At 37.6% G+C, this 12,957-nt stretch overlaps 2 protein-coding genes across 4 annotated transcripts in view; one reads left to right on the top strand and one right to left on the bottom strand.

The window, feature by feature from the left end:
• Positions 1-2,085, bottom strand: part of mEFG1 (mitochondrial translation elongation factor G 1) — a 53,475-nt gene extending 51,390 nt beyond the window's left edge. Inside the window, 2 exon segments of the mRNA XM_071668181.1 lie at positions 930-1,076; positions 1,894-2,085. Of these exon segments, the coding sequence (XP_071524282.1) occupies positions 930-1,076; positions 1,894-1,959 (213 nt within the window). The 5' untranslated portion in view covers positions 1,960-2,085.
• A 141-nt stretch (positions 2,086-2,226) lies between these two features.
• l(1)G0004 (lethal (1) G0004) lies at positions 2,227-11,649 on the top strand. Of its 3 annotated transcripts, none has more exons than XM_071668184.1 (7): positions 2,227-2,449; positions 4,709-4,832; positions 6,414-6,505; positions 7,475-7,580; positions 8,527-8,671; positions 9,200-9,391; positions 9,529-11,649. In XM_071668184.1, the coding sequence occupies exons 2-7, from the start codon at positions 4,713-4,715 to the stop codon at positions 9,594-9,596; spliced, it is 723 nt and encodes a 240-aa protein (XP_071524285.1). In that variant the 5' UTR covers positions 2,227-2,449; positions 4,709-4,712; the 3' UTR covers positions 9,597-11,649. The 3 variants fall into 3 exon arrangements, with proteins under 3 accessions (XP_071524285.1, XP_071524287.1, XP_071524286.1); XM_071668186.1 differs by having other exon boundaries at positions 2,234-2,349; XM_071668185.1 differs by lacking the exon at positions 2,227-2,449 and adding an exon at positions 2,724-2,857.
• Positions 11,650-12,957: the final 1,308 nt, after the last annotated feature.

Here is a 12,957-nt window from a genome sequence, read left to right as displayed (position 1 = left end):
GAAGATTTCCTGTCTTTTGATGAAAAATGAGAACTATTAACAAAAAGAAATAAGATGGGGGAAAGAAAATAGATCCTGAGGGGCAGCATTTATCAGAGTTAATCAATTAACAATGACTGAAATGGTCTGATGAAAGAAAGCTGGAAAGAGAGTAGAAAAGGTAGAGAAGTCAAAAGGTGGAAGCCTGGAGGTCAGAGGTCTATCCTAAGCCCTATATAAAATTTTGCTAATACACAAGGATACAACAAATGATTGCCTAAGAAGTATAAGAGAGAAATATTTTCAGTGGTTCCTAGGAGGGTGGATGTATTGGAAATGAAATATCTGAGGACAATAAGTGGTGTGAGGTGGTTTGATTGAGTAAGAAATGAAAGGGTAAAAGAGAGGTGTGGTTGAGAAGGCTGCAGAGGATGTGCTGAAATGGTTTGGACATATGGAGAGAATAAGTGAGGAAAGGTTGACAGAGAGGATATATATGCCATAAGTGGAGGGAACAAAGAGAAAAGAGACGAAAATGGAGGTGGAAGGATGGAGTGAAAAAGATTATGTGATTGGGGCTTGAACAAGCAGGGGGGTGAAAGATATGTATGGGATAGAGTGAACTAAAATGATGTGGTATACAGGGGTCGACATGCTGTCGATAGACTGAATGAGGGCACATGAAGTGTCTAGGGTAAACCACAGAAAGGTCTGTGGGGCCTAGTTGTGGATAGGGAGCTGTGGCTTTGGTGCATTACAAATGACAGTTGGAGAATGTAAGTGAATGGATGTGGCCTTTTTTTGTCTGTTCCTGGTGCTAACATGGGAAAAGCCATTCAAGGAAAAAAAAAAAAAAAAAATATATATATATATATATATATATATATATATATATATATATATATATATATATACATAGTATAATAAGGCCTTTCAACACAGGCACTAACCTCATGCATCTCACTAATCCGACCTGTGTAGAACAAAATGCGCTCTGTAAGCGTTGTCTTTCCAGAGTCAATATGAGCTGATATGCCAATATTTCTAATCCTCTCCAAAGGTGTTGTTCCTGCAGATGTAGAAAAACAGGCAGGACACTGTAAAGAAACAAATACCATGAAAATAGAATACTTCTGCTATATGGCTGGCCATGTGCTTTACTTGAAACTGATGTACCTATCATATCTAGTAATTTTTTCTGCAATGTCTCTTTTCTGACAAGTTTATGGGCTTGTACCAAGCCCATAAACACAAAAGGAAAGAAATTCAGGTGGCACTTCTAACTACAGCAAAATTTTGCTACATATACCACGTCACTGCCACATACATATCAGTGCATTGTATTTACTGTCATTGCAAACTTATACTTAGCAACTAGCCTTAACATGAGATTTCTTCTCAATGTCAAGGGCAAAAAAAATGCAAAACATAGATAATGAATATTGCTATCATATACATAATGAGCAGAATACTTTCAGTAAAGCTGCAGGTTTATAATCATCATTAAGAAACTACTCAGTCGAAGTCACTGCTGTAACTGTGATGCTGTGTTAGAGGAAAAAGAAATCAAATGTTCCATCAGCTACCCAGTTGTCTTGCAACCTAAACTGGAAAGACCTTATGAGAAATTCATTTGTCATACTTGATGTTCTTTCCTTATTTTCAAATATCCTCATGCTACCAAAATTTCTTGTCAAGGAACTGTACTTGAACAGTGTACACAACATGTACTTGACGCAAAAATAACAAACTTAAAACCAAACTAAAAAAACAACTTCTAGATATGGCTGAATATCACGCTAAACTTATATTAACCTTTAACCCTAAATACCCTCATTAATCCTTGAAGTCTTGTTAGACCCTATACAAGACCCTCCCACTCGGAAAAGAAAGCAGTTACTTTGAGTGACTCACCTGGCGGAACATTTGCCATGATAGTTTCTGCCTGGCGAGGGAGGCACTGGTTCTAATGAGAATCATCTTTGATCGTCAGAGAGCAACTTGGTAGTCAGTCCTCACACCACAGCCAGCTGACCAACCACCACAACACAACCGGGTAGACAGGTTGACTGGCCGCTCACCTGCAGACGATGCTGCACTCCATTGTGTAACATTTAGTCTTTTTCTTAAAAAGTTATAGTGATATATATCTTATGGCTAATTTTACCTAAATATTAGATATAATTATTCTCTTGATGATATGGAAATTAAATATTACAATAATTACACATAATATATATTTTCCAGGTCAGCACGTGGATCGAGTTTCCAGATGTCAACAAAGACTGTACTTAGGTCTTTTACATCAATATTGTTATAATTCTGTTATAACTGCACAACTATACATACAGAGTGATCATAAGTAAATAGGTAACACAGTAAACTGGAATTAAGAACGGACACAGTTAACTGTTAACTGGATTTTACATATATATAAGATATATTGTCACCTTGTGTATCAACTAGTTCGGTAAGTATGTGGATTATATTCTAATATTCTTGTCTTCTAAGTTGACATCTTATGAGATAATATCAGAGTAATTATTTCTTTTAATGATTGGCGAAAAATAGTTTACCACTATTGTTGAAAATTTTAATGCGCTACGATCCATGTAAAATTATTTGTTATTGTTTGGTTAATTGATCTTTATGCCCTTTCCAATACGGGGATTTACTGTTTGTAAGTGTTACCGGACTCCGACTGCATGGGGTTATACTGTGAATGAAAGTCACCTATGGCGAATGCAGTGAAAGAACTGATCACTCCAGAAGAGTCCATATTGACTGCCATACTGAAAGAAGCTAATCCCTGGGGCTGGAGAAACTTAAGGGGAAGGGGTCCTACGGCAATTCTGAATAATTGGATATACATTACATAGTAAGCATAAGTTTTTCTTAAGGATATATTTTGTAGTGAGAAAATAGTGACCGATATGGATGGGCAAAATATAACCAAGTCATATCACATCTCAGGTTAAAGAAAACTAATGTCGAAATTAATCAGGGCTTAGTAAGTGTTTCTAAACCTTGGAAGCAAAAGAAAGGTTATATGTAAAGAGGAAGGAGAAAGCAAATTTCACAGTTTAACTGTTTAAGGGAAGAAGTAGGTATCAATAACAGCCAGTCCTTGATTGACTTGTCGCTATATAGAAACTCTGGGAAGAAATAGCCAAATGCTTGCATGTCTTAGGTTTAAGCATTAGGAACCTAAAATGGTGGCAAAAATGATACCTGCAGAATAGAGAAAGCTGTATCATGGTAGCATACAGACAGGGAAAGTCTAAGACAGGTGATGCCAGTAGAAATAGTGATAAGTAAGACTTTTGATTTTGAGTCCACCCTGTTTCATAGAGAGGTGGAGGATGAGTCACCCCAGATGTGTAAGGAGTACTACATACTTAGACAAACAAAACACTGTACATGTGAAATAGCTGCTCGCAAGAAAGATTAAAAATGGCACCTATACAACATTCCCGGCATTTTGGGAGCAGAGGTTGTGGTTTCAATTTTGTCAGGTTTCTATGATAGAGTGGAGGCTATGATTATGCCTAACATGTTTGTACTATGACAGGGTTGAATTTTGGTGTTCTGAAATTTAGGAGGAGGAAAACAAATGAATCTTATAGAACTATAGGTAAAAATTGCATTTTAGCATTGTTAGATTTAACAACTTTGGTGCTTCTCCTCTCTGATATGCTATACAGGTCTGAACCAAGAGAGAATGGATGTTCAGTATGAGAAAGATTAAGTATTTGTGGGAGAAGGGGAGGGAAAGTGAGTTGAAGTATGTAAAAAGGAATCATAAATTGAAGAATGAAGAGAATCATAAGGTTTTTTTTTTTTTTTATACTTTGTCGCTGTCTCCCGCGTTTGCGAGGTAGCGCAAGGAAACAGACGAAAGAAATGGCCCAACCCCCCCCATACACATGTATATACATACGTCCACACACGCAAATATACATACCTACACAGCTTTCCATGGTCTACCCCAGACGCTTCACATGCCCTGATTCAATCCACTGACAGCACGTCAACCCCGGTATACCACATCGCTCCAATTCACTCTATTCCTTGCCCTCCTTTCACCCTCCTGCATGTTCAGGCCCCGACCACACAAAATCTTTTTCACTCCATCTTTCCACCTTCAATTTGGTCTCCCTCTTCTCCTTGCTCCCTCCACCTCCGACACATATATCCTCTTGGTCAATCTTTCCTCACTCATCCTCTCCATGTGCCCAAACCACTTCAAAACACCCTCTTCTGCTCTCTCAACCACGCTCTTTTTATTTCCACACATCTCTCTTACCCTTACGTTACTCACTCGATCAAACCACCTCACACCACACATTGTCCTCAAACATCTCATTTCCAGCACATCCATCCTCCTGCGCACAACTCTATCCATAGCCCACGCCTCGCAACCATACAACATTGTTGGAACCACTATTCCTTCAAACATACCCATTTTTGCTTTCCGAGATAATGTTCTCGACTTCCACACATTCTTCAAGGCCCCCAGAATCATAAGTAGAAGAGATAATTCACTTTGTTAAGAGAAAGAGTATATGTTATGACATAACCTTGAGGAACACCATTGTTGATAGGATAGGAGGGGAGGTCACTTCATCAGACTGACTACTACAGTGGAGTGGCCATAGAGGGAACTGCCTTTAACCCCAGCATCACTAAGTATGATTTCTTATTCACCTTCTGTACTACTTTTGATTAGGGATATGGCTTCAGTTAAACCAAACATCCCAAATGAATCTGCAGTTGGGAATAAGAAGGCTACAGATCAAAAGAATCCACAGAAAAGAAAGGCTGAGGAAGACACAGCAATGGATAGTGCACAGGTAATTCAACAATTTCATTTCCAATTTTTAATGAGTGTATGTTATGGAGATGTGTGTTAGTGAAGTAGGGGTCTGTAACAGTAATATGCAGGCAGCATCAGTTGATTAAAAGGAGTATAGTTTCATCAGGGAACTTCTCACTTTACAGAAGTTCATTATTTCCCTGCTCTTCACTGAAGTACAACTTTAAAGCTGTAGGACCCCTATACAAGGGGTCCTAGGCTTGTAAAATGTATATATGTGTAGCCTTTCTTTTATACTTGTTTGCTGATTCCCTGGGAACAGGTAAAGGAAAGGCATCATTTGCTCATATCCTTCTCTAGCTTTCATGTGTAGTGCACTGGAACCTCAGCCCCCTAACAGTGTTTTCCCTCGGTTGCTTCATTTGCCATGGTTGAGTACATTGGCAGCATGACACCCACTGTATACTATATCACTCCAGTTCACTTTTATTATTGGCATGCCTTTCACTCTCCTGCATGTTCAGGCCCAGAGCATTCAAAATCTTATTCCCTCCATCCTTCCATCTCCAGTTTTGTCTTCCCCTCTTGTCCCTTCCACTTCCGACACATGCATCATCTTTTGTCAACCTCTCCTCACTTATTCTTTCCATAAGCCCAAACCATTCAAGCACACCCTCTTCAGCTTTCTCAACAGTACTCTTCTTATTACCATACCTCTTTCTTACCCTGTCATTACTTACTTGATAATCTATCCACACACCACAAACATTTCACTTCAGACACAATCACTCTCTTTTTTTACATTCTTATATGTAGCCCATGCATCACATCCATACGTCAGCAGCATATCAGATTTCCTCTTAATTCACTTTATCCAAATTGCTTTCCGAGTACTTACAGATATCTTCAACCACTCCTGGTTATACAACAAAATTCCAGACATCTAAAAACTTGCCTTCTCAGTACCCATCCTAAAACCCTCCAAAGTCTCCTTCCTCGTATTGCCCCCATATCACTGCTATCATCGGTAACTCATGTCCTGGAAAAACTGATCCACAATCGATTCAACCAAAATATCTCACTCACCTACCCATTTCACTATTAGGCCTAGTCACTCCATAACTAACTATTATCCAAGTTCAAACAATATATCATGGGTGGCTTCATCCAACCATAGTGTCCTTCCCACACAGCAATAGTCACATAGATATCAGTAGAACATTCAACACTGTCTCCACATAAGCAAAAAAAAAAAAAAAAAATTGTCTGTCAACTTTACAGTTGGGTCTGAGGCTGGGTAGATTTTCAAAGGCCTCATCTCCAAAATCCTCAGCTTCTACATTGGTGTACCCGAGGAACAGTACTTTCTCCAGCCCTCTTCACTGTTTTCCTGTATGACCTTCCATCACTTGCAGACCATAGTGTGAAGTTTCTCTCTCTCTCATGCTGATGATGTCACAGTCACATCACAGCACCCTGACACTTCCCAAGCAACATTTTACACATGATCACTTAAAGTATATTTCATTGACGCTTAGTTATAATGCTTGGATTTAGGATACGCTTAATCTCATGATAAAATGTTGAGTATCATTAGTGAGTATAATTTTCAACACAGGGTGGTGCAGAAATTCGGCCATCTTTCCCTCCAGCAAAAAAGGAGAAGTTGAACTTTGTGGAGATGAGGAAAATACATGTCCCAAACAACAGGTATGATATAGTATTTTGTGTTCGTGCTTGGGAAAATTTTGAAGACTTGCATTTTTGCAGCAGAAAGAATTATGACTAATTACAGCATATCATTGTGTAAATAGAAACTAATGCTTATTGTTGCTGTTTATACCTTCCAATGAAGAATAGCTACACACAGGTATATAACCTGTTGAAGGGCAAGGCAGTATAGACTACCATCATGATACTGTACTTGCCTGACATCTTTATGTGGGATAACTACAGGGTTCTGGTGTAGAGCTATCAGTATAATGCTGCAGTGATGCATGCTTTGTTAGCATTATTTGATATCAAAGGCAGTGTACAGTTAATAGGGTAATTAAGAATGAGAGCGAAGAATAGAAAGACGAGGAGCACATATGTTTGTAAGATTTAAATGATTATGCGATATGTAAAATGTTCAGTAGTAAATTTTTCATTAGAATTGGAGGTTCATAGTTGATCTCTCAGATAACTGTAATTTTTCCTTAGTGGTGTTTCTATTGCCAACCATGATGTACTGATACACTTTCTGTATATGATGTATTCATTGTTGACCCTCATCCTTATTCAGATGAGGGTATTTCCAGACACAGAATCAAGTATGATAATATTTTCCTATTTTTGTGATAAGTAAACAGCTTGCATATTTACCTGAACCTGATATTGGAAATATAAGAACAAGATTATACATCATAAGCTGCTGGAGCTCTGCTTCCACACAAAATAGTATCTTAAAGTTCTGTTATGTACCAGGCCCCTCACCTCTTAAATATGCTGACCAACATGTGGGAAGATATTCAGTCAATATTCAACTTAAAATGTGGCTTATTATTTAAATGTGATAATTATTGTAATTGCACTTTCAGGAAGTAGGGATGTGCACATAAATTATTTTCACTTTCCTAGTACATTCACTGGAGTAAACTGAGTTATTACAAATTTTTTTATTGCCTTATTTACTTTCAGGTACACTCCCCTCAAAGACAACTGGGAAAAGATATATTCTCCCATTGTTGAACACTTGAAGCTAGAAGTCAGGTTTAACCTCAAGACCAGAAATATTGAAATTAGGGTAAGTTTGTTTGTGTTGCAGGGTGACTGATGCAGAATCATTACACACTTCACTATCACCTTTCATTATTAGGATTTCTTCATTTTACCCTTCCACTCCACTTTTGATCTTTACATTCTGCTAATCTAATTGTTGCCTTGATGAGGTGGTATCAAGATCAAATGGATAGTGGCCTCATTTGCATTCATCTTCTACTTAGTTGTCATGTATAATGTACCAAAATCAGATCTTATCATCTATAGCCAGGTACCACTGACATGGTTTACCTTAATATGTTTCACATCCCTTGGTTCAGCCCATTGACAGCATGTCACATACCAAATACCACAGTGATCGAGTTTATCTTATGCACACCACTCAAACCTGAATGTTCAGCTGGATGAATTCCTTCCATTCCACTTTTGATCTTTGCGTACACCTCATACCTTATTTTACTTTTTTTTTTTTACATAACTAATTGTCATAACTAATTGTATCTATCTTTAGTGAGGTGGTGTTAAGAACAAATGAAAAGTGGCCTCATTTGCATGTATCCTCTTCTTAGCTGTCTGTCTATACCTCTGATGACAGTTCTCTATAGAAACTACCTCAAGGTGAACCCCAGTGCAGCATTTTAGCCTTTAGTGCCTCATCCTTCACACTTTAGACCATTTACTGATTTTTATTGAGTGATGTACTATTTTGAATTTTAAAAGGTTTGTGTATTTGATATTGATTATAACATTGTATGAGAATGAAAAGTGTTTAATGCTGACATTATAGTAATAAAACCTGCATAGATCCTGGAACTTAAGTTCCTTTTGATCTCCCCTCCCATGTTCTATTTAGTCACTATCTCTGCCTCATCACTGCATACTGGAGTATTGACAGTAACTGGAATAGCCCTTATGTAGACCATGTTATGTTGGCTTCATGTTAAATATTATTTTTTCATTGAACTCCACAGACTGGTAAGGAAACTGAAGATCCAAATAGCATCCAGAAGGCAGCAGACTTCCTTCAGGCATTTGTTTATGGCTTTGATGTTGATGATGCCTTAGCTCTTATTCGTCTTGATGACCTTTATCTTGAGACATTTGATATAAAAGATGGTAGGTGCACCTAAATGTATATGATGAAGGGTTAGAAAATATATATCCTGATTAATCCAGCTAGGAATTAAACTTGCACCTAATTGATTTAAAATCAAGAGAACTGATATCATTTATAACATCTCATGAATGTCATAAACTGCCACCGTTTGGCAGTATAAAAGGGCAAGAGTGGTCTTATATCACTGCTGTAATTGCTTCCTTAAAATTAATATTCAGGGATGCATCCTCATATATGTATACTTGTGTATGCACAATTATGTTGCATGTTGGTGAAACTTGCCAGGTAGATACTTCTGTTATATGACTGCTAAAATTTAATTCAGTCTATTTCAACAAATACTCAAAGTAATTTTTGGTCGACACATGGAGATAGGGGAAGTGATGAAGAACCAAAAAGTTTTGAGAAAATTCAGCTTTAACTTGGCTTTGAATTTGAATAGCACCTTATTGTATAGTATGAATAGATGAAGTTGAAATATTAACAAGTAAATTATGTTGATCCTACCTTCATTAATCACCCAACAGTAAAGCAAACACTACAGGGTGACCATCTCTCACGTGCCATCGGTCGTGTTGCTGGTAAAGGTGGCAAGACTCGCTTCACTATTGAGAATGCAACACGGACTCGTATCATCTTAGCAGACTCTCGTGTTCACATATTGGGCTCATACCAGAATATCCAGATTGCTAGAAGAGCAATCTGTAATTTAATTCTAGGTAAGGGTTTTCAGATTATATTGTTACTTTTAAAAGTTATATGCACTCTTTATGATACTTTATACTGCCAGTATATAAGTTTGCCCTCTAAAGTCTTGTGAAAAGTTAACATTAAAATTATTTCTTTTTATTTTCAGGAAGCCCTCCATCAAAGGTTTATGGGAACCTTAAAGCATTTGCAGAAAGAGTTAGAGAGAGATTTTAGGGCTAATGTTTAATATTGAAGTTTGTCTTTAGTACAGTTTTGTTGAATATAAAAAGTGATCAACTAAGCATAGAAATGAGTTACCTGTGTAATTACTTATTTGGACAGTTTGGGAAAGAGTTATACACTCATGATGCTTCATCTCTACAAACTCCTTTAACTTTAAAGAGATTTGGTCACAAGGCAGGCCTATATCATAGTACTCTGCAGAAAAATTTAAAGAGGAGAAATAAATATTTGTGCGAGTTACAAGTTATTCAGTGGTATGTAAGTAGGAGAGAGCTTGTTTGTGGACTGAATGCAAGGAACCCACATTTATGTGAGGTGGAAAGAAAAGGCAGTCACCTAGGCCAGACAGGGTAAATTGACAGTCAATGTGGTGCTGCTTCTCTGAGCCACCATTCCTATAACTTCAAAAACTCAGTTAGTATTAACATCTTGGTCATTGTGGTTCCCTGCCACCTACTACCTCTGTGTGTTTGTGTGTGCATTTGTCTGTCTTGAATCACTAATGGAAAAGCAGAGAGGCATATAAATGATATCAGCAGAGGGGTATAATTGATTGGGAAGGGCACAAGAAGTGGTAGGAGGCTGAAAAAGGTACGAGAAAAGAAAAAGGCCAATTGAGAGATGCCATGGAGAATGTTGAATTTCAGAAAGAATGATGTTCTAAGAGGAGGTGAATGGTTTGAAAAGAACAAGAGAACAAATTGAAGCAAAGGTAAGGAAAGCTGATGCAAATGTGGTAACAAACAAATAAGAGGTTAAAAAGATATATTGAGTATTTTGAAGGACTACTGGATGTCTTAGATGATAGGGTGGTGGGTGTGGTGTTTGACAAGGTGAACTGCAGATTGAGGCAGTCTTAGTGAGTGGTGTGGTGAAAAAAGTTTTTGAAACCCTTGCACAAGATCACAAGATGAAGTGCAGTAAGAGTGGATGGGATTGTATTAGAGTTTTTCAAGATAAGGGTTGATTTTATTGTTAATCAATCAGGCTATTCATGGTTTGTGTAGCCTAAGGTGACATGTCTGAGGATTTATAAAATGCATGTGTGGTGCCCATATATAAAGGCAAGGGAGGCAAAAGTGAATGTTTGAATTCTGTAGTTCAAACATTCACTTTTGTCACCCTTGCCATTATATAAAAGCACTACACAGGTATTCTGCCTATCCTAAGAGACCTGTCTTTGAGCCATATTTACACTGAATATCCTAACTAACCAACCAACAATGATGCCACCCACCTTTTCATGAAATTCAGTTGCAGTCCTATCCACTCCAGCCATTTTGCCACATTCCATCTGATGTAAAGCATTCACTTTGTCTCTGTTCAGTGGTCCTCTTGCAGTGACACTCCCATTTTGCATAACTTCATATAGGAAATGCCCTACTACTGCCACCTAGTTATCTGACACTTTCAACAAAATACTCCATCTTGTCTTCATCTCTTCTTTGACTGTGACTGCTTCTCCATATGTTTCAACCTTTTTAATTAAACACCTTATCCTACTTTATTTTTCTATTTCAGGAGCCCATTCTATGGGGTTCCTGAATCATGTAGAAACCTTTCTGTGGGGGATATTGTAGCATTCAGAAAGGAAGCCATGTCCATCTGGTGGGACTACTTTTCAAGAATTGGTAGTTTTACTTTTTTTTTTAAAGTGCAGGATAACTGGGAAATAGGTGTTCATTATCTTCAAGAGTGGAAGTTGCCTTCTGAACATCAGGGGTTTTATGTGTTGAATTTATGTCTGCATTTATGTCTGCAGCGTTGGAGAGATATGTGGTTTCCAGAATGCAGATATGAAAGTGTAGCTTATTAATGTATTTCTAAAGATGTTAATATTGCTACATATTTTTTTTCATACTATTTGCTACGTATATATATTTAAAAATGGATATATACACAAATATATGTACATTTATATATGCAAACACACATACATACTTGCCCATGGCTGTAAAAATGTGATGTTTCAAGCATTATGTTAATATGTTTAAAGCTGTGAGAGTTACTACCAATTTAATATAGACCTCTTTATCAAAATAAATTGTTTCAATTGCTTCTTTGGGGGGAAAATTAATGTGAAAGAACTTCAGTATACAATACTGTAATATGAAATTTTCCTCCAGAGATGATTTCCTGTTACATGGCATACTTCATGCAGAATCATCTCTTAACCTTGACAATAACATTTCTTTGATTTTCCTGAAGACTCACTTTTTCCTGGAAGTCTTGGGTCAGTCAGTAAAGAGAATAGCAAAAGATTTCACCAGGACATTTTGGACAAGGAAAAGTGGTATCCAGGAAAGTTTAATTCCCTATATGTTGGGAGATTATTGCTAGACACTAAGGAGGGATGTTCCTGAGGGCAAATATAGCCAAAAATCATTGTAAAATTTAATTGCTGACACTTGAAAACCATGCCTGATAGAAAAAGAAAAAAATCTATAAACATTCGAATTCAGCATAGAAAGTACTATAAGGTCCACCTTTTAGATCATGGGACAAAAAAAAAATTTTGTTGACTAATGTTATCAGATTAATGGGTAAGATGTGTATTCAAATAAGAATAGTGGGACAACATTAGAAATAAGGATATCAGAATGGGATTTGCGCATCTCAACTTCTGCTAGCTCATGGAGTTGGAGACCCACAGAAACAGGAATGGAATCAATGATATTGTAAAGTATGGAATAGAAGGGATAACAGAGGTGTCAAGTGGTTGTTGAAACTGGAATTCTAGCATGGTATGCATTTGTGAGTATAGTGCATACATCTGACCGAGATGAGTGGTAAAGGTGAATAAAAAGGCATTGGATAGGTGGAGGGATCAAAGAGGGAATACTTGTGAGGGTTCTTCCAACAAAAGGACCTAATGTGCCAAGATTGTGATGTATGGAGGTATGCTTTTGAAGTCAATAAGGTGTAGGAAGAGAATGCTGCAAAAGCCACTGTGGTGTCAAGGAGAGAACATCATAACCCAGTCTATCATGAATTTACAACTGCAGAAGCTGGTGACTGAGTTTGGTAAAGTGTGTGGAAGAAGAAAGTTGAGAGTAAATGTGAATAAGAGCAAGGTTATTAGGTACAATAGGGGTGAGGGTCAAGTCAATTGGGAGGTGAGTTTGAATGGAGAAAAACTGGAGGAAGTGAAGTGTTTTAGATATCTGGGAGTGGATCTGTCAGCGGATGGAACCATGGAAGCGGAAGTGGATCATAGGGTGGGGGAGGGGGCGAAAATTTTGGGAGCCTTGAAAAATGTGTGGAAGTCGAGAACATTATCTCGGAAAGCGAAAATGGGTATGTTTGAGGGAATAGTGGTTCCAACAATGTTGTATGGTTGCGAGGCGTGGGC

This window comes from Panulirus ornatus, chromosome 12 (assembly GCF_036320965.1).
Source record: "Panulirus ornatus isolate Po-2019 chromosome 12, ASM3632096v1, whole genome shotgun sequence".
Taxonomy (NCBI): Eukaryota; Metazoa; Arthropoda; class Malacostraca; order Decapoda; family Palinuridae; genus Panulirus; species Panulirus ornatus.
Note: the sequence above shows the minus strand (reverse complement) of the source record. Positions and strands in the feature narration are given on the sequence as shown.